At 42.7% G+C, this 27,676-nt stretch overlaps 2 protein-coding genes across 4 annotated transcripts in view; both read right to left on the bottom strand.

Moving 5' to 3' along the window:
* The window catches only part of dpy19l3 (dpy-19 like C-mannosyltransferase 3), a 71,278-nt gene extending 58,492 nt beyond the window's left edge, over window positions 1–12,786 (bottom strand). The window contains exons 1-3 of one of the 3 annotated variants that reach the window (XM_014335810.2): window positions 12,588–12,786; window positions 11,864–11,990; window positions 8,037–8,164 (exon numbers count right to left, since the gene is read on the bottom strand). In XM_014335810.2, coding sequence (XP_014191296.1) covers window positions 8,037–8,164; window positions 11,864–11,981 — 246 coding nt within the window. In that variant the 5' untranslated portion in view covers window positions 11,982–11,990; window positions 12,588–12,786. Of the gene's footprint in view, window positions 1–142; window positions 8,013–8,036; window positions 8,165–11,863; window positions 11,991–12,587 lie in introns of those variants that run through there. The other 2 variants (XM_042223842.1, XM_042223841.1) reach the window with 2 other exon arrangements.
* An 11,016-nt stretch (window positions 12,787–23,802) lies between these two features.
* znf507 (zinc finger protein 507) overlaps window positions 23,803–27,676 on the bottom strand; it is a 23,990-nt gene continuing 20,116 nt past the window's right edge. The window contains exons 6-7 of the mRNA XM_005929218.3: window positions 26,508–26,642; window positions 23,803–25,486 (exon numbers count right to left, since the gene is read on the bottom strand). Coding sequence (XP_005929280.1) covers window positions 25,027–25,486; window positions 26,508–26,642 — 595 coding nt within the window. The 3' untranslated portion in view covers window positions 23,803–25,026. The remainder of the gene's footprint in view (window positions 25,487–26,507; window positions 26,643–27,676) is intronic.

Raw genomic sequence — 27,676 nt, 5'->3', positions numbered from 1 at the left:
CACCGTGCTGCAGACTGAACCCAGGAAGCAGACTGAACCTGCCCCCGAGGCGGTCACATCGAAGCAGAGCTCGTTTGTAATGTGTTTGGTTTATCAATCGCTCAAATTGAAACACTTTCTATAAACACGTAATAACTCCTACCGTGAGCTGCGAGAACCACAGCAGATTCTCATGTAAGCCGTTCACACACCAGGCCTGAGTCAGTGCCAGCAGCACAGCCGCTAACAGCCCTGCTGCCATGAAAACGCACTGTTGCCAAGGCCGCAGGGGTGAAACGCCTGAACCGGAATGGGAACGGGAACCGGATCGCCCAAGCAGAGAAACCCCTCCTTCACCCCCCTCCTGCGTTCCCGACAGAGCGTTATGGTTACATCTGCCTTCAGACGGCGCATCTTGTGAAAGGCCATGTTTTGGCTTCACCCTCTTACGGAGCTCCATTGCCTGGGAACGCAGAGATTATCAATAAATTCTTGGATCCTTTGATGAGCTGAATCCAGGTAGATAAACAGGACGCTCCCGGGTTAAGGTACAGAACTGATCCAAATCCATTACGGAAAAAAATGTAAATGTGGTGTGTTTTTCTCTTCTTGAAGTCAATCCAAATAAATTCGCTTTTTAATCGCTTCAAGTTCCCTGCCAAAGGAAATATGCAAAAGCTTCCTCTGAGGGATGAGCAGCTACTTTCCTTCCCAATCCTCCTTTTGAGTTTTGCCCAAGGCAAAACAAGCCTTGGCTTTCCACCAAGAACTCTGATGAGATGGCTAATCCTCAATTTAAATTAAGGTCAAAGAGAATAGGCCTAGTTAACAAGTTCACACATTGCTCATTACGCTGGAAGCCAGTACACTTCTCAGAAGGCACCGATCCTCTTCTCTCTGTGTGTCTGTGTTACCATTTCCTCCTTATGGGTCTTTGAATAACTCCCATCTCTGTTATGTGATGCATGAAAAATCCAAGCCAGGGTCCATCCAGCATTTCCTCTGCTCTATGTCTGCCAAAGCCTAAATACGAAGTGGCCTCTGCCTCCATCGAACGCAGCCGGCAACTTCAGAACAAAAAGCAAACAGAAAGACTAAACCCTGCGAACAACAGGACAGGCTGTGGATAACTGCAGCAGCCAGAGGGAGGGAGGGAGAAGCGAGTTGACTACTGGTGACCCCTCGTCTATAGAAGCACACGTGCTTACAGGAAAAGAATAAGGAGAATAAGTGGGGGTGGGGAAACATGGGAACATCATTCGGAAAATGCAGGGAACAGTTGTCAGAAGGTTTGTGGATCTGTGCGCGCGTCTGAAATAAACCCAGGCGCTGCGGCCGGCACGGATGTGACCTCACACCTGATGAATTCAAGAGGCCAGATTAAGCCAGCTGTCTCGCTACATAAGAGGACAAGAGATAATAAGCACTGTAAGGGTATGAGCGTGAACGAGAGAGAAAAAAATCCTCCAGACCCTTTCACCTCAGGCTAACTCTGATAATACATTCCCTCAACAGCATGCTGGGTGAGGAAACCACATATGAGATTATTAAAAGCAGTCCCCTTTCTGTGAAGCTTTTCCCCAGGCCGCCGTGCTCCGATACCATCAGTCACGTAGGGTCAGGTCGGGTCAGGCAGCAGCACTGATCAGGCGGGACTCCCAAATCCACAAATTACTTTCCAGCATGTTTCACAGTTCTTTCCAGCCTACTTGACCTGAAGACACTTCAGACAACGTGTGTGTGCGTGTGCATGAAACAGTAAATGGGAGAATAAAAGTGAGAGAGATGGGTGGGGTCTCTGAAGGCAGGAAATTAAATATATCCATCCAGACGGCCCAGAGAGCAACAGGAAGCAGTTCAGGGTAAAACCAGGTGCACAAAACACAATTTTCTGTGCCTTGGAAACTTCTTTTGGATAATTCAGCATGTTCTTCTGTCCGCACAGCTAAATTTAAACATTTGAATTTGAAAGTCAATTCCCTCTGTTTGGGTCTCCACACAAACTGAGCTGGTAGTTTTTGTGGTTTTCTTTCATTTCACAACCACAATCAGGGTTCAACAAAACTAGTAGTAATGATTAAAAAGAACAAACGCTGGCTGATGGATCTTAGTTTTCATTTCTTTGCCATAATCTTTACATTTGGCTGATTTCTTTTAGCAGCAATACCTGCAGCACAGTGAGTGTTTAGTCCACTCCACTTAAATGAAAGCCTTAGTTCCTAATTATTTTTCTGATAGAAACAAAAATAAACCTACTAATCTTACTGGTATACATTAACATTAAAAGGCCAATCCTGCTGCATAACATGCAGTGCAATAGTGAGAAGACTACATGACTCCATGAATATACGTGTGACAGTACACAGATATACAAAACACAATCAGCAAAGAGACATGTGATGCATAACGCCGTAAGGTCATAGGCTACCATCACCACCTGCAGCCTGAGACAGGTGAGTCTGAGTCTGTCAAACTTTGTCACAACATCGACCTGATCAGCCTACCGACAGAGGAACAGACTATGGGAGGGACTGAGCGAGGTCACTACTAAATTTCATTCCCTGAGACAGATTAAAAAATTTAAACAAATCAAAAAAATCTATCTGAACAAGTCACCCAACTAAAAAGCTCTGGAGATGAAAATTAAAGCCAAAGCAAAAGTTTTTAGAACAAACAAACAAACAAACAACAAAAAAAACTGCCGTTCCCCTGATGGCCACCTGAGGTTGGCTCCTACAGCGAGTCCATCCTCATGCACTCTCATTTTAAAATATCCAACTTTAGAGGATTGAAAGGTATATCTGCAGCATGGGACCAAAACAGTTTTGGACATAGTTGACAGCTTCCTATTTTATAACACCTCTGAATGGGGTGATTTTCAACTGGACAAGGTAGTTAGGGGCGTGGCCACATTGATTTATAGCACAGGAAGCTGTAACTGATCAGCGTCGACTAGGCCTCATTCACTAATTCTAGTGATTGAACCAGAACCCTTCACTGTGATTCAGCTATTGGTATTTTTTAGCATGGTTGCTAATATATTTTTGATGAGATTCTAGTATTTTATTTATCAGTTAATTCATCCTTTAACTAATTCGCCAGTATGTGTGTGTACACATTCCATCAGTTTAAGAACGTAGCCTGCAACAGCCCTAAACACCATAAACTGATACATCCATCCATATTAGCTGTTCTCATGAGCTCAGTGAATTCCAGGGTGGTGATAGGCCACCTGTGCAACAAGTCCAGGTATGAAATTCTTCACCACTAAATGCGCCGCAATCAACTGTTAGTGGCCACAAAGGCTATGTAAACTCACAGCGCAGGGTCAGGGGATGCTGAGGCACATAGTGCGCAGAGGTCACCAACTTTCTGCACAGTCAGTCGCTGCAGACCTCCGAACGCCATGTGGCTCAAGAGCAGTGCATAGAGAGCTTCATGGAATGGGTTTCCATGGCCAAACACCTGCATACATCAGCAAGCACAATGCAAAGCATCAGGGGCAGTGGTGCAGAGCTGGGAATGCAGCAAAGGGTGGTCCAACATCACATAAACCCCTATGGAGTAAGAATGGGATGTCACTCAGCCTGATATATACACGTGTGAAGGCAGATGAGCGAATCATTTTGGTAATATAGTGTATCAAGTACAGCCGCTATCTTTACCGCATGTCTGTGGCAACTTTGTGAGATCGTTTTGCTGAAATAAAACGAGACACAAGCCTGTCTGTCTTCTGCGGTTCTTTGTTAAAGGTAATCACAGCATTTTCTTTCTCTAGAAATATATGCGTCATCGCCGCTCGTCTGCCTGACATCCAACTCTTTCACGGCAGAAATAAACTAATCATGCTTCACTTCACCCCTAGCATTAGATGTATAGGAACTATTACTGTAGCTTAAAGTAAGCTACATCTGGGCACCAGTTTAGCTCGCAGGTGACCACATGCCGCAGGGCTAAATGCAGCAGCGCAGGTTCAACTCCAACCCAAGGGCCTTTGCTGTTGCTCTCTCCCCATTTTTTCTATCTAATGTTCAATTTATTACATAATAAAGGCCAAAAATTAACTAATATATGGTGAAGCTTACCATCTCCTCTATCATCTATTGATACTTTGTAGGCGTTACTTTCTCTGAGTGATTGCTGGATAACGTTTTAAGCTATATCTATCATTTTGTCAGATGTCCGTTATAAAATCTGCATCGCTCAGACTGAGTTAGTTGAAAATGGCATTCACACCTGTGTGTCCAGATCTGTTAATGCTGGCTGTGAACACTGCCCGAGGAAATTTTTATACAAAAAAGAACACCAGAGATGAAAAGTGTTTATACCAGCGAGTCAAAGGCCAGCAGTCCTATTGAATGGAGATATTTAATATCATACATCATCATAAATACGAGGCCAACAGAAGGCCTAAGTTGTTCAAAGTTTGTTGCAGAGACAGTGTGAAGAGCAGAGCTTGAAAGAAAATATCCAGGGTAGGTTTTCACCTCCACACAAGCGAGAGATGATTGTGAATGTTAGGCTGTCGGTTTCAGAAAGTTAGAGAAACTGTTGGACATCAGCAGCAGAGACTGCTTATGCATTTTCATGTTCCCAGACAGTCTCCCTAAAAAACACTGAATGTTTTAATGCTGAGCCACAGCCACGTTTTTAATGTAACCGAGCAGATTCGGCCTGCTCTGTGCGAACATAGACTCAGGCGCAGGCTTTGATTGCATTAACAGAAGGAAACAGTTCACATATGCATGCAGTGTGCGATGATGTCAGCCAGGAGCCCACTTATTTGTGGGAACATTTCAGGGAGATGTTCTCCAGGCCTGTAAAGTGACCTGCATTTATTATGAATGAACACATCTGTCTGCTCCCCTTCACACACACATAAACAGAAAAAAAGCCCGCGCTGGACCGCAAACTGTGTCCACACGGATTCCGATCAATTAACTCAAAGTGCCGCTTTGTGTCCCTGTGACAGAAGCTCACAAATTACCGTGAGCACGGCGGCGCTATACGCGGGCAAGATGCATTTCACATTTTCATGAGAAACAGAATAAGCACCTGGCTGGCCATGCAGGCAACCAACAGAGGAAGTAAACTGATGACGCAGCCTCGTCTGTTCTACACAAAGAGATGAGTCGTCCTGTGATTGGGATAGAGCTTCAGAACCAGACGTGTCTCTGGTGTCAGGTTATGATTCAGTAGTCCCTGTGGGAAGCTCCCACTCTAAAGAGATTTACAGAAAACCAAACGGTGCTTTATCTTCAGCCTTCTCTTAATAACTTCCACATGCACATAACAGTCGGCTTTCATGCAAACCAACCTGCAACTTTAGTCAAAGGAAGGCAATAAATTCATGAACCAAACATTTATCTCCAATTTGTTTTCATGGGTAAGTATAAAGATATTTCTTACAATGTTTCAAAAGTCCACATTACTCTTTGCATTTTTGTCTTTAAATGCTTAGTTATGAATAAAATGCATTTGGACATTTTTGTAGTTTACAAGTAGCATCATGACAGAGTTGAATGTGGGAACCTTTATTATTGACAGTATTACACTGAGAGGACTCTGAACACTGCAGTCTGTCAGACACAGACAGCTGGAGGCACCGTGGACAATTACTGGTTTCCATTATACTTCTTTGAAGTCCACCTGAGAGGCACATGTGTACTTGATACAGTGCTTAACAAATTTATTAGACCACCACCCAATGTGAGGTCTGTGCCACAGCTGCCCTAAATTACCAGTACCGGTAACTGGGTCATTCCATCTCAAAACAACACAGGCCTTAAACCTCCAACTGTTATGGTCCAAAGACTGGACATTTATAATGACTGCTGCAAAATGTTGGCTTCATGTATCAAATAATTTACAAGATTTTTTTTTTTTTTTTTTAAAGGTTTTTGACCCACTTTAAGGTCTTCAACATCTGGCAATGTATCAACATCTCAAAAACTCAAAAAAAGCCCCCCTCCTCGAGCTTGGTTCTGTCTGAGGTTTCTTCCTTCCTATTAAAAGGGAGTTTTTCCTTCCCACTTTCACCAAGTAATGCTCTGTTTGAATGTTGTCCCGTATTGAGCCTCTGTATTAATGTCTTTAACCTTGAGTATAAAGGACCTTGAAGGGACTGCTGTTGTCACGTCACTGTCCTGAATCTGATAGTGAAATTTAGATCACCTGGACTACAGCGAGCTCGCCCTGTGATCGCTGAATCGATTCATTCTTGAGTCCAGATGCCAGATTTGCAGAGATTTCATCAGCGTGTTCACCATATTTTACCTTCATTTGTTTTTCTCCTCTGCTATGTCAAAAATGTATAATTACACACATAATGGCCTCGTTAATGTCCCCAATTACTGCAATAATAGAATTTCCTACAAGTATCCTGTAGCTAACCACAAGCAGATGCTAACGTTACACCACATTCTACAATGTAGAATCCTCTTTTTTCCTCTTTGCTATTTTCCAGTAATGAAAACTCAAAGGTTACTTAGAAACAATGAGCTTGTTAGAAGAAACAATGTCTCAGATTGTGGTTTTGACTTACATAGCTGCGCATCTGGTAGTTCAACTTTCCATCCCTCCCTGTGATAAACAACTTCAGAGCAATTTTCACGCAAAATATTAACCTGCAGTGTTTTAACTTCATATGTAGATTCATATGTAGATTACAAAACACCAAAACAAACCACTCAAAAAAAATATAATGTTCTTGCGTCAGTTGCTGTAGGAAAACAAATGATTCATACTGCATCACTTAATGATGCAAAGACAATTTATGGCAGCAGCATTGATTCACACTTTGCCCCAGTTTTAGTACTAATGCAGACATCTTTTCTGCCATGTCACCCAATTTGAAATCTGCTATGTATATCTCAGCCAGAACCAGAGTGCTGCTGATGCTCTAAAGGGGGGCAATTATAAATGACATCACATTTGGCAGAGCACAATGTTCTGTTGCTGTACAACAATGAACAAACCCTGAAAGGCCTGAAACAACCGCGATGATTCAGGATCTCATGTGGTTCACATAACAGCCCTGAAAATTCATCCCATGAAGCGCGTGGAAAAGCAATCATCACATTTTAGGATGAAGTGTTTATGACGTGTTTGAAGGCCATTTTAGGAAGAAAACTGGACGAGGGGATGTCCCTGGCACTGATGTCGAAGCTACGTTAGATAAGCGCAAAGCGCGTGTGGAAATTCTTAGCTTAACGGTCACACCGTGTGACACTTTTCCATCAGTTAATATCCACATCTGTGATGTGGTTAATGAATCGTGCACATGGATATCAAATCCTCAGATAACTTTGTTAGACAAGTGCCAAATACATCAATCCAGGCAGCTTTACTGCTTTTTAACAAGAGCTTTATAAAATTTAAACAGCGCCACATATTTCCAACTTTTCCAGCTCCCACTGACACAAACTCACTGGCAGTACTTTAAGATAAGCTGTCACTAAGACATACAGCCACCGAGAGGCTAATTCTTATTGAGACATCTACAATTCCCTATCTCTAAAAAAGTTTGGACATTGTAGAAAACTTAGATGAAAACATAAAGAGGTGATCTGCAAAGCCTTTAAATTCCCACGCTCAACTTGAATCTGATTCCAGCAGCACATTTCAAAGAAGCAGTGTTTACCACAGGGTTGCATCACCTCTTATTTTTAAAAAACTCTCGGTAAGTGTCTGGGAACTCAAACCAGAGGCTGAAAGTGAACTTCTTTCCTGCAGTTGCTAATAAACAGTATAAAAGATGGATGTAGTTTCCAGATTTGCCAAGCAGCAAGGTCTAAACCCGTATTTTCTTTTCAATGACCAGCAGGGGGCGACGATTGGAGCTGCAAAAAACAAATCTATGAGACAGGGTCCCTCAGTCCCCTCCTGCTGGGACCTCAGTAAACATTTCCCTGATTACTTTCTGCATAATGCATAAAACAGGAAGTCTATTCTGTAAATCACAGTCATTCTTTAGAAAGGATTTGCTCTTTCATTAATGGCTTGTTTCTTCTTTCCACTTCCACAGTGTCGGGTCTGTTACCGTAAACAGTCTTTACCTTTATGTTGGAAAACCACAGGTCGTTCTCATGTAGCGTCGCCACGTAGATGCAGCAAAGCAGGCCAAGACCAACAGAGACAGACCAACCAACTGAAGTCCAGATTATAGCTCCCCATGACCAATCACCTGCAAGAACATTAGCATGTTAGCTTTCACTGTAGGGTAAAATTTAACGTGAAACAGTAACACTTTTCTTTTTTTACTGATGGCTGGATTTCATTTAGCTGCTTCAGCTTCAGGGTCATGTTGCTGTGCATGTTGGCAGATTCAGCTGCGTACAACCTTCTCAGAGAGTGTACACCTGCTCCAGACACTTCACCGGGAAAGGCGAGAGGTTCAGTATTGTAAAATATGTCGAAAACAGCACACATTTTCAGATAGTCTCTTCTAAAAGGCGCTTGTGGTGTTCTATTCGGACACCCGCGTGTAAAATGACAAAAATGAGTCGAGTATGAAAAAAAAGAAGAAGCTTCAGCCCCTTTGCCACCTCTGCACAGCTGGCCACCCACTGTGTGAAGTGGGTGTGAATGCTAGATTGTTGGTTTCACAGAGTTACAGTGGGGCAAAAAAGTATTTAGTCAGCCACCGATTGTGCAAGTTCCCCCACCTAAAATGATGACAGAGGTCAGTAATTTGCACCAGAGGTACACTTCAACTGTGAGAGACAGAATGTGAAAAAAAAAATCCATGAATCCACATGGTAGGATTTGTAAAGAATTTATTCGTAAATCAGGGTGGAAAATAAGTATTTGGTCAATAACAAAAATACAACTCAATACTTTGTAACATAACCTTTGTTGGCAATAACAGAGGTCAAACGTTTACTATAGGTCTTTACCAGGTTTGCACACACAGTAGCTGGTATTTTGGCCCATTCCTCCATGCAGATCTTCTCGAGAGCAGTGATGTTTTGGGGCTGTCGCCGAGCAACACGGACTTTCAACTCCCGCCACAGATTTTCTATGGGGTTGAGGTCTGGAGACTGGCTAGGCCACTCCAGGACTTTCAAATGCTTCTTACGGAGCCACTCCTTTGTTGCCCGGGCGGTGTGTTTTGGATCATTGTCATGTTGGAAGACCCAGCCTCGTTTCATCTTCAAAGTTCTCACTGATGGAAGGAGGTTTTGGCTCAAAATCTCACGATACATGGCCCCATTCATTCTGTCCTTAACACGGATCAGTCGTCCTGTCCCCTTGGCAGAAAAACAGCCCCATAGCATGATGTTTCCACCCCCATGCTTCACAGTAGGTATGGTGTTCTTGGGATGCAACTCAGTATTCTTCTTCCTCCAAACACGACGAGTTGAGTTTATACCAAAAAGTTCTACTTTGGTTTCATCTGACCACATGACATTCTCCCAATCCTCTGCTGTATCATCCATGTGCTCTCTGGCAAACTTCAGACGGGCCTGGACATGCACTGGCTTCAGCAGCGGAACACGTCTGGCACTGCGGGATTTGATTCCCTGCCGTTGTAGTGTGTTACTGATGGTGACCTTTGTTACTTTGGTCCCAGCTCTCTGCAGGTCATTCACCAGGTCCCCCCGTGTGGTTCTGGGATCTTTGCTCACCGTTCTCATGATCATTTTGACCCCACGGGATGAGATCTTGCGTGGAGCCCCAGATCGAGGGAGATTATCAGTGGTCTTGTATGTCTTCCATTTTCTGATGATTGCTCCCACAGTTGATTTTTTCACACCAAGCTGCTTGCCTATTGTAGATTCACTCTTCCCAGTCTGGTGCAGGTCTACAATACTTTTCCTGGTGTCCTTCGAAAGCTCTTTGGTCTTGGCCATGGCGGAGTTTGGAGTCTGACTGTTTGAGGCTGTGGACAGGTGTCTTTTATACAGATGATGAGTTCAAACAGGTGCCATTCATACAGGTAACGAGTGGGGGACAGAAAAGCTTCTTACAGAAGACGTTACAGGTCTGTGAGAGCCAGAGATTTTCCTTGTTTGAGGTGACCAAATACTTATTTTCCACCCTATTTACGAATAAATTCTTTACAAATCCTACCATGTGGATTCATGGATTTTTTTTTCACATTCTGTCTCTCACAGTTGAAGTGTACCTCTGGTGCAAATTACTGACCTCTGTCATCATTTTAAGTGGGGGAACTTGCACAATCGGTGGCTGACTAAATACTTTTTTGCCCCACTGTATAGAAGCAGCTCTCTCTAATGTGACTCCAGAAAGGTGTGCAGGGAGTTGTTTCCTGTTTGACCCTCCAACATGCACTTCATAACTGCAGCTTACTGGGAAACTTGACTAGAACAGAGCTACTTTCAGTCTTTTAAAGGTTTTAATAACACCCACTGTGACGAGTGAAAATATGTGCTGTGTGTTCCTCGTGCAGTTTCTGCAGAAACTGACTTTTTGCACAACATTGTAAATGTTTTGAATTGTCATAAAAGTGCACATCGTGATGCACGTAAGTGCGACACCCGCTAGTTTTCATTCAGTGGACACTTGTGAAATGAAGGTTACAAACATAATATGACACCAGAGTCAATCATTTAAATGTTGAAATGAAGAAAAAAGCTTATCAAGCTTCAGTCTCCTTTAGGGATGAGACACAAGAAAACATGACTGTGCATGCATAAATACAACAAAGGTGTACGATTGTAGGCTTGAACCCGCAGAGTGATTTATGAAGGCGTCAATAAAAATCACACTGAGCAGACCTGCAGTGGGTCAAAGTCGAGGCCAGATATTGACCACCATCTCCCAGGAGATGGCTCTGACCCAAAAAAAACCCTGCAGCAAAGTGCTTGGTTTCCAGCCAGTCTCCGCCCCCTTCTAATCGCCCATCGCCACCTAATCTGCACAGGTACTGGTACTCAATCAAGAACTTGCATTTGAGAACCGGCCCACATGAGAAGCTAACATTTTGGGTGGCTTCAAAGTGTCCTTGAGCAAGACACTGAACGTCAAATTGCCTCCACTGATGTGTGAGTGTGTGTGAGAGGGGTAACAAATAAATCACAATAAAGTCCTGTGTGAATGTGCACTGCGGGCTAAGTGTGAGCAGAAAATGTGATCTAACTATCAGCCCAGGCATTCATGTGTTGTTTACGTGCAAATTTGATGGCCGCAGCTGCAAATAATGATTTCAGCGTTTTTCATTTGACACAAAAGCATCGCACACATAACAATGTCTCTTTTTTGAATGCAGAAATGCACAAAAGGTGTAAGATATCAGGCTTTAACCAGCAGAGCAATTTATGAAAACATCAGTAAAGCCACACTGAGAACACCTGTAGCAGGTTAAAGTCAGGGTCAGATCCTGAACACTATCCCTGGAGCTCGAGCTGGCTTTGGCTCAAAAAGCCCGCAGCAGGTGCTTGGTTTTTAGCCAGTCACAACCTGATGTGACTTTCTACCCAGTGCAACACCAGTGCCCAATCTGGAAATACTTCTACTCATTTCCACCACAAAAAAAAAGTTTTAAAATGCCTGGATTGCACTGACGCAGTGCCAGCACTGCTGCAAAGCCAGTTCTGCTTTGGTGCCTTGAGAATCAGCTTTAAAGTCAACAGATTTGAGAACCAAACACTACAGGTGGAAATTGGGGATGCTTCATGTGGGAACAAAATAACAGCAGACTGCAAATCAAACCCACTGACAAGTCCTCAACTACTTTGGCAGAGGTAAAAAGCCTGGTACTGCTGCCAAAAAGCTGGCACCAGAACAGCACCAAGAACTTCACCAGTGATCGGCTCAAACCTGCTGAAATGTGTGGTAGAACTGGCACTTGCAGCTTGTTGGTGGGAAACATCTATGTGTGGCTCAAGCCTGAGATGGGAGTGCGGGGTGTCTCACTCACCATGCAGGATCTTCTCCGGATGGTGTTCAGAGCAACAGTTGTGCTGCTGGGACTGAAGCTCTGCAGCAGGAGAGGGCTCCTTCCCCTTGCTGCCCTTCCTCTGACGCAGGGTTGTCATGTTGAAATGCTGCCAGCAGAGCGCACACACAGGGGGAGGGGGTCTGATTATCCACACTGATACACATGTACACACAGGCAAAGAGCAAACATGTGTCCCAACATTACTGCGCTCAGAGCCAAAGCAAACAGGTCTTTCATTCAGTTCACGATGGACGGATGGACGGATGGGTGGGTGGATGGGGGGTGGACAGGCCTGCTTACAGCATTTCCTGGTCACGCTGACGCCAGAATAACGTGCAAATAAATAAAATAAATAAATAAATGAGATCAGCCTATCGACAACAGATTATCAGAGAGCTCTATTCATTCTACCGTTTTTAAACCGGACCAAATGTCGCGCCAAACATAACCGCAGATGCGCTCCAGCAGAGGATCATGAGGGATGTGGGGCGAACAGGGAGCCACATAAGACGGTAAAGTAGATGAGGCGGGTTTGAACCGCCACTGGGAAGCACAGACACGCAACCACAGCCTCGTTATGGTGAATGTGCGTTTCACAACACAGAGGCGCGCTCCCGCGGTGGACGAAGGACTTTGTTTCTGCCTTGACATCAACAAAAGACGAAAACGAGTCGAGCCAACGGAACATTTAGCGAAGCCTCACCCTCCTCCACAGCAGCGGCTGGCAGGATGCTCCGACAGCTCTCTCTCCGCCTCTCTCTTTCTCTACGCCTCTCTACCTCCCTCGCTCTTTCATTTTTCTCTCATTCTTTTTTTCACCTGCTGTTAAAATTCAGCGGTCAGCCTCGTACCGCACGGGGTTTAACGGAGGGGACCGGAACACGAGAGGACCCGCCTTCAAAATAAAAGCGTGAGGTGAGGGGGGAGGTAGGTGTTTCGGAGATTAACTAAATAATTACAAAACTAAAAAAAATCTAAAATTAAAAAAATAAATATGGAACAGGGGCCGCGTAAGTTAGTGAATATTTTTACTAAAGAAAAACAAAAATCACTACAATTATTTGGAGACAGTTTTTACAAACTAAGTGTAACAGATTTGCAGACAGTCCATACACTCAAAAATGCCATGATGCTCATTTTATTTTATTTTATTTTATTTTATTTTATTTTATTTTATTTTATTTTATTTAAATTTAATTTAATTTAATTACAAGTTTTCGGTGTAATTTTGCTACATAAGTAAAATGAAAAATGTCAACTTTAATGCAATTTTATTAAATAAAATTGGTACATATTCAGTTAATCCCAAGCACAATTTCCTTTAAAAAAATTAGCATAAATAATTATTTGATTTCATCAGTTTCATTTTACTCTGAATTATTGCTTCGTGTTCAATAAGAAGGAAAATCACTCATCTTAATGACACCGAGTCTGTAATTTGTTTGGCTGCCTTAATAATACAATTTCAAAGTTATTGCTGATGTTCTACTGTTTCTTATGAGATAATGATCCTAGGAGCTCAAATAAAGAACGTATTTGAATGAATGAACGCATGAATTCCTTGACTGAATTTTACTGCTGTTTTTTCTGTATTTTGTTCTGTGTTTCTCTAAATGTTCCAGTCTTTTCTTCTCACAAATTCGTGAGATATTTTTGCATTAAACTGGACAGATGACCTCTGGGTCAGTAAATGCTCTCTTCACTATTTGTTACTTGAGTGGTTGTTCAGCTAAAAACAACCTGAACAAAGAAAAATGTATCTGAATTATTTTACAATAAGTGTTTGTGTTTTACTGTATTATGCTATTTTACTGTGTTAATGTGAGGAGGTGTGGTGAGCTTTATGTGCATGAGCAGCACAAATCCAGTATTACTAAGGTTTGGATAAAAAGAAACACCTTTCTCTGCCTTTAGGGTGTCATGCAAAAACAAGGTTATAGTCTTTAGCCTGAGTGGCTTTGACATTTGGGAAACTCCAGCACTGCTTCTGCAGGTTGATCTGTAACATCTCCACATAGCAGTAGCCCAATAGTCCAGAGGTTTCCACAGTATTTTGGACTTTGTTGGTTGGATGCTTCTTTTCTCCATCAGCAGAAGCTGGAGAACCTGATGATCTTGTTGTTTTAGTTGGAACCTATATCTACCAAACATTTAGGGTTATGCAAATGATTCTCATCCATGACAGGTGTTGACTGGTTGGCAGACTCTTCTTCATCCTGCTGGAGACTATGACCTTTTCCTGTCATATTGAAGGTTTTCCTTTGCCTTTCTCATGCACTCATGCACAGTTGATACCGCTCTAATTATAGTGATGCTCCCAAATGCGTGCCACATTGCCCAACCCGGTGGTTCTGTGGAATTATAATGAAGGCTGCTGCATCTGTTGGTTCTCAGGAGGTATTTGATTTCCTTCCTACCTCTCATATTTGAGAAGCATATTTGCCACCTGGGGATGCCTCCCTAAGGAGGGAGTCACAGGTTCCCCGGAGGGAGAAAAGTGTGAATGTGTGATGGCATTCAGGGCACTCTTCAGACTGAGGATGACAGGATTGAGAGTACCATCATATTTCTCGCACAAAGTCAGATGTGACACTGAACAGGCTGGAGTTTCTTTCAGGAAAATGAGAAAAGTTCTGAGAGGAAGACACTTAAAGATCCCTGTTCAAATCGCGCTGAGGCATGTACACTAACCAGTGCTCTGTGTAAGAGATTAGAGGAGTCTGAGATATGGGTGTACAGAGAGATACTTTAGATACCTTGTAGAGTCAAAGTTTTGTGTCATATGAGCAAAAAGACAATAATTCTCACTTCATCAAGAGAAGGAGGCTAGAATATTTTGCTTATATGATGCAAAACAACAAATACCGCCTACTGCACGTTATACCCACAGAGACAACTGATGACAGAAAAATGTCCTGACTCAAGAACTTTCACCAGCAGTTTAGACTAAACACACTGATATTGTTCAGAAACACTACACATAATAAAGTTCACGGTGATCACAGCGTCGCTGGTTTGCTAACACTTTTTCTAGTCTGACAGAGATTAATGAGAAATCTGTCAGACTCAAGAGGAATGGATTTGAGATTAACATTTAAGGGCAGAAGGTTGAATCTGATGCTGTTTGTGGGTTTTTTGTGGGGGTTTTTAAAGAACGATCATAGTGACTTAAGTCATACACAACTGTGTGACTGAGACGCTTTCTAAACTGAAACCTTCTGCTTTAAAAGGTCGGTTCAGATGATGCCGTGTCTATCTGCTGCTATCAGGCACATACGTTTTCTTTCAAATGTGTCCGTCATTGACATTTCTGCCCTCACCTCTGTCCACTGGAAGTGAGTGGAATTAGCTAAAGGACTTAAAACTAACTTTTCAAGAGTTCAGCAGCCCGTGTGTTTCCATGACTATGTCCTTCTTTTCAGTTTTCTGTGGTTCAAGTGGTCAAAGTGGTCAAACCAGAAGGTTATTGATGTGGTAGCTCATCCAGCTCATGATCCGTCACAGTTCACAGGTTATTAATAAGCTAATATGTTACTATGGTCATGTGTGAAGTACAGAAAGAAACATATACAGTAAGTATTGGTGTTGCTTGCAACAAGCTTGCAAACAGTCATACCTCGGGCAAATGTATCCAATTTCACTCAAATCTGACTAAAAAGTACCAGTAAAACAATAAATATGACCTTGACATTGAGCAAAATTGAGTGAGGACACATCACTGTGTGCAGGTTTCATTAAAGTTGGCGGGTTGTAGCTGGAGCCTCACTATTACATAATGGAAATGCCATGAAGTTCAGTTACCTCCATGTATCTTCACTTGAAACTCACTACAGAAAGGAAACACTTCTAATATGAGTGAGTTCAATTGAACTGTTTGCCCCGCTGTGCAGAACAGGCTGTCTAAAAAGTGTGTGCTTCAGTTTTGGTGAGTGAAACTTGAGGATTTTATCTGTTTGTTAGGCCACATTAATTAGTAGGTGCATGTGTCTGTGCATAAGTACAGGTTATGAGTACAGCTCAGTAAAAAAGCTCGAGCGCTCCATTCTGTCATCCAAATATGGCCACTTTTAGCTCCATAAAAACAGCCTCCACATTGAGACTTTAAAATGCAAAGTTCAAAACTGATGGGTGACATCACTGGTGCCAAGGTCCGGACTTTAACTGTTTACATTGTGATGTGTGATGTGTGAGTTATCCTTTAAATGTCGCTTTTTATCTCCTACACAGCCATCAGAGCTGGAGGCTCGACACAAAGAAACCAAAACATTCACAGACAGCACTGCCAGGCGCTCCCTGAAGACAGCGGGCAGGTCTAGTGGGAGAGTGCTGAGGGCATTCAGATGGAAAGGAGAGCGTGTTTGTGCATGGGCTAACTTGAAAGACCTGAAGATTATCAAAGAGATTTAGGAAAATAAATTGGCCGGATTCTTATGGGTAAGGAGGATTATTGGAGAAGAAAACAGATTGTTTAATGACCACGCTCTCTGACTCTGGCCCTTTAGCTCCTGGATCATTTCCTTCCGTGGGTACACATACACGAGTCCAAATTTGCCCTTTCCTCCCCCTCTGCTCCTTTCATTTCTCAAAGTCCTGTCATCCAAAGCGAGGGAGTGCGACTGCAGGAAGATGGCCCATTAAAGATAACCCTCGTCTCTCTCCCGCTGTGGCCAATCTGACTCTCTTTAGCCAGCTTGGGATTGAAAATCCTCTTCCTTTTTACTCACTGGAACACAAAACAAGGTTCATAGAGCAAGGAAATCTGAGAATGATCCATTAAACAAGTTGAAAAGCAGAGCGGTGCAAGAGTCTTTTCAACTGATTCCACAGTATCTCCGACTACTTGCTCCATCTTCACCCTTGTTTCTTTCTTTGCCTCATTTCAATTTCTTTTTTTTCTTTGCCTTGATCTCCACTTTCATGCTGGGCACTTAAAAGGTTTATGTAGAAAACTTGATCCAGTAAAGAAATGAATAGACTGGAAGGGTTTTTTTTCCCATGTTTGTATGGTCAGACTTCCATGTTAAAGCCAAAGGGATTACAGAAATAGACTTTTTCCCTTTAAAGTAGAAGAGGTCGATGTCTGCAATTCTGCAAAGTAATGAGAGACACTAGCAAAGCTCATCACTGCACTGTTGAACCTTGAGGTACTGTATTTCGCAGTGCATCTTGTACAGTATACATAAAAGCGAGCAAGAGTGATTTTGTTTATGGCTGGAATACGGCTCGGTCACACCGAGGTATGCAACCAGCTGCGTACCTCAGCTGACTTCTAAAGTTGTTTTCGAGAAGGCTTGCAAAAGCTCTGCTTCAGCTGCTTTTGAATTTTTCTCCCATGTGTCCAACAGATTTAATTAAATGGTAACCTTTTGAACAGACTTGCATAACATTGTAATGAGGTGTCCTCTGGGTTACTTTAATACATTTTTTAAGCAAAATGCAAAACAAAAACGATGCTCATCTATAATGCTGTGCAAAGAAATGTTCATGAAAAAGACACACACACACACCGTAGGAGAAAGTTTAAAAACACGACCCTGTGTGAATGTTGTGCACATCTTTAACGTGTTATTCACACTTTATTAGGTACACCAGTTTGGCTGCACGTTAATGCAAGTGTCTAAACAGCCAATTACATGGCAGCAACATACATTTAGACACTGAGGTGTTGTCTAGACGACCTGCTCAAGTTCAGATGGAGCATCGAGATGGAGAAGAAAGGTGGTTTAAGTGATTTTGAGCATTTTGAGCCTCTGTCAGTGCGCCCCAGGGTGGCTGTGGCTACACTGTAGCTTGCCATCACCAGTGTGTGAATGTGTGTGTGAATGGGTGGATGACTGGATATGTAAAGCGCTTTGGGGTCCTTAGGGACTAGTAAAGCGCTATATAAATACAGGCCATTTACCATTTATGGCATGGTTGTTGGTTGAGACTACAATTCACACGGGGTCACCAAAACTGTACAATAGTAGTTTTAGGAAATCGTTGTCATCCTGCCTTATATCAGTGGGAATTTTATGGCAATCGCTGAGACCCTTAGTACCTAATCAGCATTTTTAAACCCCAAAGTGCTGTTGCTGACCATGTCCATCCCTTTATGACCAAAGTGTACCCATTTCTGATGGCCGCTTCCAGCAGGATAACACTGGAATGATAACCATATTTTAAACCATTTAAAATTCCCTCAAGCTGTCAGTAGAATGTGAAGAAGCAACTATTATGGCTCAGTGTTCAACACATTCATGTGCTGTGCCGATAAGATAAAACTGGTGAATGAAGGCGGATTTATGCTTCTGTGCTAAATCTGCGCTGTATGTATGCTTACTGTTAATTATTCTTCTGCTGCTATTTTTTCTTAGTGGAAGAGAGCGGCTCTACTTGAAACTCTACAGCACAGATGTCAAACTCCAGGCCTCGAGGGCCGGTGTCCTGCAGGTTTTAGATGTGTCCTTGATCCATCACAGCTGATCTAAATGGCTAAATTACCTCCTCAACATGTCTTGAAGTTCTCTAGAGGCCTGGTAATGAGCTCATCATTTGTTTCAGGAGTGCTGATCCAGGTTGAGATCTAAAACTTGCAGGCCCTCGAGGACTGGAGTTCGACACCCCTGCTCTACAGGCAACTAGATTTTTGCAGCAGAGCAACAGAAACACACCAGCACAGGTTTAAATGCTCGCAGAATTGGCCATTTGAATCGGCTTTGTCATTGGCTGCACGGGAACATCACACAAGTCAAAATTAAGCCACAGGACTAGGCTGTGTCTTTCTGCAATACTGATATGTACCACAAGATGGTGTAGTGAGTCAAGTTAACCTATTTTAACAATAAGAACATTTTCCTATTTACACAGGTAGGCAGGGAAAAGGAAAAGCTTCGAGGAACCAACGATAGAAGGAAAAGAAATCAAAAAACAAAAAAAGGGCAGTAAACAGCTAAAAACACCCCTGTGGCCACCCACTGGTAACATGATGCCACCTGGTGGTGAAAGGTTTAAAGTCCGAACATTTGAAAGCCCCCCAAAAAAGAACTTTAACTTTACATGGCTTTAAAATATATGAAACAAAGTTGCCTCCACATTACAACATGTAGGATGGAACAGGTGAGGTTCAAACTCCAAACTTCAAACGGATCATGAAGCGATGGACTCTTGACTACTTGGATGTGCAAGTAAGGGTCCTTCTCACAGACACAACAAAAATCTTTTTTTTAAAATGTTATTTCTGCTGTTTTTATGACCAAAAATACAAATTCAAGTTGATGCAATACTGCAGATGACGTCCTATAAAATAAAGAAACGGCATGTTAATACTTTTAAAATTACAAAGTTGAATATGAGCAAAAACATCCACCAGTCACAGCAGGCATCTGATATCTCCTCCTCCTCCTTGGGTTAAACTGTATGCTGGTCGTTTTGCAGCGTTTAGATTAGAACAATCACTTCCCTTACACAGACTGTTAGTAAGTGAGAAGAGATATGACAATCAGTCTTGAAATTTTTTAAACGTCATAAATTTTTTTTATTTTTCCTTAAAAAAAAAGTCAGAATCTGCAGTATGTGCACTCTTAGTAACCAAGAGTGCACATACTGCAGATGAAAGGACCTAAAAAAAAAAGAACAAAATAATATGGTGGTGTTACCCTGATCATATAGAGCACAGAGACATTTGGCTCCACTTTAGTGTCATTAACTCACTTATTATGAACCCAAATCAAATATGGATTAATTACAAGAAAAGTTTAATATTCAACTAACGTTTTGGGAGCGAGGTCAGGATGTTGGGACGCCTTAAACCAAGAGGCACAGAAAAATAAAACAAAGAAGAGTCTCTGCTTTGGAAATATGAACGTGGCACACGCAGACGAATGCTTCTGTGGTGGAAATGTAACTGTAGTCAGGGCGAGATGTTCTCTGTCAGGGATAACCACTCGCTTGCTTTTAAACTTGCAGTGTCTGCTGCCTGTGCTGACACACTTTCGCAATTTGTGACACCAAATGGGATCGACGACTGCCTGACAAAGTCCCACATGACCTACATGCATTACCACCCACAGGGAGTGACCTCAGATACATTTCTCAGCTGTTAGCTTTGCAGCTTTCAGACGCAATTAATAAAGTTGGAGTAAAACAAAAAAAACTTCAAAAATGTCATCATGTGCAGCTCTGTTACAAAACTGTCTAGCTGACACCACAGAGCTGTCTAGTGTCTATGGTGTGTCTAGTTATGCTGTTGTTCACTCTGACGACAGATAAAAAGAAAACTTGCTAACAGGCCAGTGATTGAAATCAAGACCGCTATCATCAAAAGAAGATGAGGTTTTCCATCTGGACTAATTTATATTTAGTGGTTTATTAGGCAGACCCCACCACAGAACAGAGCAGGCGTCAGTGACAACAGGCAAGAGGCTGATTAAGCCAGACACAGCGTGAAAAGGAGGAAATGAAAGTGAGGTGGGTTGCAAAGCTGCTTGCAGTTGGAGAGGTTTTGGGCAGGCTAAAGCAACTTAAACTTGGCTGCTACTGAGGTCAGCTGATCTGCCAGGTCAAATAGCGCAGTGCACTATCTGCATGTTCCTTGATTAATATTGGCTGAGAAACAAAATTAGCTTTTGTTGCATTTTTAAAAATTGCACTTTTTTTCATAGCGGTGTGTTAGCAGTAGCAGCTAGCATATTTGTGCTGCTGATAGAATAGGGAAGCTAGTAACAGTTGGCACATGGTTGCATTGATATTGTTTTTTATGGGATGTGAAGGTGATCAGACAAATTCTGAACCCAAAGTATCGACGATCATCAGTTACACTGAAAAAGCTGAGCAGTTAAACCGAGTCAGGCCTGATGTTCACACCGCTGCTTTTCACGTCTGTTTTCACTTCCTGATCAATCTGTCCGACCAATAGGAAGCACTAACAGCTTCTACAGTAATATTGTTTTCTGTCCACAATATGGACATGCGCTGCGCTGCAGGACACCAAAACCATCTGAGAAAATGTCACAGGGAGAGTTTTTCAGATTTGACACTAATGGGAAGAAATAGTAAAAAGTAAGGCGTCATGAGAAAGTAATGGAAGGTGAAGTAATGTGGGCGTGATGACACAAATCAGCTTGACAGAATATTTTTACATGGGCCGTTTTCAAATTCTTACATCTTTGGGATAAAGGATGTTAGGAGTTGGACTCTGTTCTGGATTCTGTTCATAACTTTTATGGACACCACTTGACGCCGCCAAAGATTTTGAAGTTTCCGATTTAGTGGCGTAAGACTCAAGTCTTTGCTTTTTACGGCTCCCAATGGGATTTCATACAAAGTGCAGAGAAGGATAGGGCCTTGGAGCCAAGCTGGAAAAAGTGTGAGGCTGGGCAGCAATAGGGTTCAATTATCTTGAAGTCTTGCTCACACATGGGGGCAGACTTGAGCAGGAGATTGAGTGATGCACCATGATGCCATACCGCTATAGTGAAGATAGAGCCAAGCATAAAGGCTAAGAAGTCGCCTCTCACCTAAAGGCACAGCTGTGAGTAATAACCAAATGAATAAGTTCATGCATACACGCTGTTTCCTCCAAAGAGTGTCCTCAATCCATCCCATCCCTTTGAGATGGATTGAGGAGCCACGTGATCCGGGCCTCTCTTCTTACATTGCTGCCCTACCGCCCCAGACCCAGATAAGTAGTAGAAAATGGATGGAAGAATCAATGGACCCAAGTCCTACCTAATTTCCTGCAGAGTAAACTGTTAGAGGTGCATGGAAAATGTAAGAAAAGCACCTGGAATGAGCCTTTTACTTACATAAAAACAGGCTGCTGAGAGCATTCGGTTGGTCCGGTCCTTTAAAGACACGAGACAGGAGTAAAATCCCACTTTTCCTTTTTGAATTGCCCATCATTTTTAATCCTGACACGTAAAAATGTAAATTAAAAGTCAGACAATAATTATCTCCTATGATAATGAGAATTCCAGGTGAGGTAACAGGTCTTTGAGATAGAGATTTAATTTTCTTTCATCCTCTGCGCTGCACACGCATGCCGACAGAATTTCAAGCTGTTCTGTAAGGTGAGGTGGGGGGTGAGAGGAAGTGAGTTATGGATATGCCATTTTATCTTAATTTCCTCAGTCTGTGTGCATGCAAGAAACAAGGAGACATACTGATGAATTAACAGGAGATCTTGTCACCGAGCTCCCGGTTAGTAAGCATCATCTTCTTAATCACTCTTAATTTTCCGTTAACTTTTATTTTCCTGTAATCTTGATGTGTTTTTGGACGACTCCAGCAGGAATGGGGATGTCAAGGCTTTGAGGTGAGCAACGTAAGACAAATAAGCTGTGAAATGCTGGGTGTCAAATAAATGAATCAAAATCACTGCAGTCACAGCCAAACAGACTAGAAAACACCAATCTGCATGCTGCTCATATCCTTTATTACTCCAACCTCACTCATTACTCAGGATCTGTCCCCTCGACTGAACTCCAAGGCCCACCAAAGTGAACTCCTTGTGCGAGTTTCTTTCTGACTACTCGCATCTGTGCTGTGGATCTTCTCCAAAGTGAATTATTTTTAGAAAGAGGAGGAACAGGGAGCCAAATTTGCTGAGTGGAGTGACCGGCGTGTAGGGCTGCCACGATTAGTCGACTATTAAAATCGTCGACGACTGATTTAATAGTCGACGCGTCGTTTGAAGCTTTGTAAGATCCCAAAAGACGCAGGAATAAGTAGCAGGATTTAAGAGTGTAATAACGGACTGAAACAGAAGATGGCAGCACTGCATGTACAAGGATGCCAGCTGCCGTTAAACCCCGAAGAAGAAGAAGCAGCTGTGTCCCAGAATTCATAGCGCAGCCCAGCTCAGTTTCCAACAATGGCGGCAGCTAGTTAGTTTTAATATTACTCTTATTATTCTTTCTGGGTCACAAAATAAACGTTTAACATATTTTCAGGCGAGAATGTAGCTGTGTAAACCTCAAATATCTGCTCAGTTTATCAGGACACCGCATATTTTCAAAAGCGCTCCGACGTTTTCGGAGACGTCTGTTACCCACTAGCTCGATAGCTAGCCGGGGGCTAGGTCACTAGAGCCGTGAGAACACCGGACTCCCGGCAAATCGTTTTCAAACCCACCGCCGTCTTTCGCTACTCAGGTTAAACATGATATATGAGTCACTTAGATAACTTAAACATGTTATTGTTTGGCTTTTTTTGTATTTTATTTGTTCCTGAGTAAATCGGTTTGGCTGAGATTAAAGTTTTAGTTTTTACACAGCTGAATAAACGTCAAGCAGACAGCTGATTATCAGAAGTGTGAGATGCTGGAGAATATACTCCGGTGTCCTGTTATATTTTAGATAGCAAGGAGTTTATTAAACTTCACCGAAACAATCTGCAAATTTCATTCAAATGTAATAAACTATCATCTTGTCTTTATTTTTAGTTAGCACAGACCTTAAACACTTACAGCTGTAAGCTAATGATAGTTATATAAGAGCAGATGCTGCTGGTGCAATAAGCTGTACACTGTATGTCCAATGGATGATGATCTGATTAGTCAACTAATCACAAAAATAATCGGTGACTAGTCGACTATCAAAATAATCGTTTGTGGCAGCCCTACTGGTGTGGTCGTGCCTTGGGCTTGGAATGACTACTAGGGTGGCATGGGATGATTGCTCCTTACTTGAATTTGAACCTCGTGAATGGACAGCGAGGGTCAGTGAGTGACACCCAGGTAAATATCATCTCCTCCAGATGTTTCTTGCACACTCTGAGCAACATTTAAAATACCAGGTTTCAATTTTTTTATGCTCAAAAGATGTCAGTGAATACTATTGCTGCCATTCATCGTTTGAAAGAGCTGGGCTGAGGTCTGCAATGTCTGCCCTCCTGCCGGTGAGAGGACATGAGACTTTGCCAGAAACACCCAAAACACGTTGACTTAAAAACTTTATTTTCACATCCACGTCTTCTCATTTCAGGCATGTTCAAGCTGGGACAGTGGCCGCTTCAAGCCGATACTAGAAAGTTTATATTTTTAAAAACACTGACAAAAAGTGGAAATGTCCTTATAAAAATGTTATTATATACATCATAAACAGCATGAGCTATAAAAATACCTTCATTGACAAGTCTTAAAGTGAACCTAGCACCATAATCACAATCGAGTGATAATTGTGTCGCATTCGATATGACATAAACCGGCTTTGAAACATCGTTGTATTACACCACGAGCCCCGCCAATCCCAGCTTCCCTTTTTGTTATTCCTTTTGTCGACATGCTTTTACACCAACTGAACACTGGTGACGATCCAAAGGCCACTTCCTGCTTTGCTCCAGTCAACTTACGCTCCACCTTTGAGAACTATCACGGTCTCTGCTAAAGAAGCTACTTAACAAACAGTAAAACTACAATAAGAGCCACAAAAAGCAGAAAGAAAATATAACAAACATAGTCGTTTAAATTGGCATAACGGAACTTAACATGCATTAAAATAAACAGATAAATATTGAAAGGTTTTTTTAAGCTGTGGTAAATGCCTTTGTAGGCATCGGTGAGTCTGCACCTCCACTACTTGGCTAGAGCTTCAACTCTGTCAGATTAAATACATTAAATACACTAGCAATAAAAGAGCTGCCTTAGAATCAAAAATATATGGATTAGACTTGAAAATATGGAAATCTTTTGTGGTTGAGGGATCGCGTGGTTTTGTGAGGTATGAACACGTCCCTGTAGAGTGAAAAAAAAAAAAACGGACTTGAGTCGAGAGCTCGGGCTCCTCCCTTGAAAGCAAAATCGCTTCCCTACAGACACATTTTGCGTCATTTAGTGTGTAATTATTTGACACAAATATTAACGGCTTACAGCCCTGTCAATCGTTTTTTAAACATTCCTTTCGAAAGAACATCGTCAATAAAACATTTCATCGTTTGTTCTGAAATGTGTGGACACGAGTCATTGCAGCCTTACGAACGTAACCTCTTGATGCAACAACCGAACCAATCAGAGTACCGCCACTGAAATGACTGGACTACTGTGATGCAGTAGATTGTTTCCTCCGCCGCCGCCGCCTCGCTGACGGACAGAAACCTCATGAAAAGCTTGTGAAAGCACAGGGTGGGCGTCAAAGTCAGGATGGGGAGGGGGGAAAGTGCATGTGTCACTCTGCTGTTTGGAGGCTTGCTTGTGCTTCTGACTGCTGCTGCTCTTTGTTCAGGATGATGCTGATGATGTCTCCCTCGTGCTCCTTCATGTGCTCCATCAGTCGCTCTTTGCTGGTGGACTCGAAGCCACAGATGCAGCAGCAGAACAGGAGCACACAGTACTCCATGCCGGGGCCTGGCGGGGGGAGCTGGCCCGTGCGTGGATGGCTCTGGGACTGAGACTGAAGCTGTGCAGGGTCCTTCCCCTGGGGGCTTACGGACTCGGGGGACCACTTTGAAGGATCTGTGGGAGGTGTGGAGAAGCCCGCTGGGCTGTCAGCTGACAGAGCAGCTTTAGTTGCTGATGTGGGTGTTAGCGGTGGATCCGCTGTGCTCTTTGCTTTGTCCTTTGAGTGCGGGGACACTGCCGGGCGCTCTGCCGCAGACTCTACCACCGCAGATAACTTCTGAGGAGCTCTGCAAGAAGCAGAGGGTAAAATCATGAGAAGAAAAATGTCACCCTCAGCGTTTGTACGGGACTGGCACTTTACAGGCTTTCGTTTCCTCCCCCCACTGGGCGGACGGTCAGGTCGCTGTACCGGCCGTCCTCGTAGTAAAAAGTAAAAATAAGTGCAAAGTGCAGACTAACACAGTTGTTTCATTTTGTGGGTGTAGAACATGTGTAGAGGTCAGAGGTCAAATGTGACATGATATGCTAAATCTTTATATGGTACTTAAACAGCACAATACACAGCACACTTGTGAGACTCATAGTTTCCAAGTTAAAAGGCTTTTTGCCAATTTTCCACCAATCATCATCAGTCACTGAGCACCTTCGTGGATGCAAAGCAAATTTTAAATGGGACTCAGAGGTATACAATATTTACAAATTAAAAATAATTACATTAAAATGGCTCATAATACTGTAAACAATCCAGCAACATTTCCAAACAAACTTGCTCAGTGCTTTTATTATTATACTGTCATGAACTTTAACCTTTAACACGCTAACTGAGGCCTGCAGAGTCTGAGGGGGGACGTCCAATCCTAGCAAGACTGGCATTGTGTTAACAGACCTGAATTCTCCAGATCATCTCATTTTTATTCATCAGGTATCTGATCGGCAGCAACACCCACCCTCTTAATTCCTATGGAAGCAGTGAGGACTGCATAAAAGTTCAGGAAACGTTTCCTCAGTGCAGTGCTTGCATGTGCATGCATTGCCAGAGCTGCATATTCAGCATGTTTTGCACGAAACCCTGCACACTACATCCTTATAACATGAAATTACAAATGATGAAGGCAAGTAGCAGAAAGTCATATATTCTTAACAAAAACAGAAATATAAGCGAGATATATCATTATTATTACTAAAACCATTATAACCTGTATAATCCCAGGACATGAAGAGCACTGCCAGTTGATTTACTGTTGACATTTACAAACACTGAGATAAAACTTGAAAGAAGGCTGAAGGAACTGCAGTTTGTGTGCTTACCGGCTGCTCTGGGAGATTGCCTCGTTAATGGCTTTGTTAACCTGCTCGTAGTTGTAGTTCTGGTCTCCGGCGTGCTTCCACATGTGGGATTTGAGCGATGGCGGGTGACTGCACACATAGCCGCACAGAGAGCACCTGAAAGAGAGGAGGAGGAAAAAAATAAGTAAATAAATAAATAATGGAGGGAATATGAGAAAGGAGTGAGAGGGGCTCAAGCTGAAGATGATTTAATGTGTGTACTGAGGTTTTACTAATCCTTCTCCTACTTTCTATCAAGAGGAATCATCCTGACTGAACACTCCACGGGGGACACCGAGCTTGAGAGACAAAGAGGGGAGAGAGGAAATCGGATTTGCAGCACGCTGCTGGACTCATTTGTCAAAATTAAAAGAATTATGGAGTTTTAGATCTATTCAAACGCTTTCACTTGCAAATATCATTAAGGATAAAGACATCATGCACCCTCCCCCCCGAACAGCTGACTGAACACGCTCAGAACATGTTATTTATAAAACAAGCCACGATGTCGTTAAAATGAAATCACATCGCAGTAGACTAGTGTGTGATAATGGCCCGTTTCTTTCTCCCAGTTACTGACTCACTTTAGAAAACGTACACTTCGGCTCCATCGTCGTCTCGAAGACGTGATGAGGGCCAGTTTATTCCGGAAGCAGCAGATGCTTTTTGACACCACCAAGAAAAAAAAAACCCCACGATCTTTTTGGAGCTGACAGATGGTTTTGATGGTGCATTTAAAAATTCTCTCTTCTGCTCCATTTCACAGCGTTGTGCTTTTGTGTTGCTTCGCATCACGCTTGACGCCTCGAGGCCTCAAAGAGTAATGAGAAATTTAAAACTAAATAAAATAACAATCTCCACAAAAGGATCGGGGAAAATCTATAGCCAATTAATCCAGCCCGTCAGCATCCCACAAAGACTGAACCAACAGCCGTCAAACAGCTGCCTCTGACAGGCAAAGTCAATCAAACTCTGCCGTGTTCATTTGTTTGCTTTGCTTCCTTTCTGCTGCTGAGAAAACTGACAGCACGGAGCCAACGACTGGAACCAGATCCACCTTCTACAGGTGAAAAGGAATTTTAAATGGAAATGGAGTAATGTGACACACACACGCACACACAGGTCACCAGCAAAGGTACCGTCATACCAAG

Source organism: Haplochromis burtoni, unplaced genomic scaffold (assembly GCF_018398535.1).
Source record: "Haplochromis burtoni strain Fernald_Lab_line unplaced genomic scaffold, NCSU_Asbu1 Contig_121, whole genome shotgun sequence".
NCBI classification, from domain to species: Eukaryota; Metazoa; Chordata; class Actinopteri; order Cichliformes; family Cichlidae; genus Haplochromis; species Haplochromis burtoni.
The sequence above is the reverse complement of the archived record's forward strand: the minus strand, read 5'-3'. Positions and strand labels throughout refer to the sequence as shown.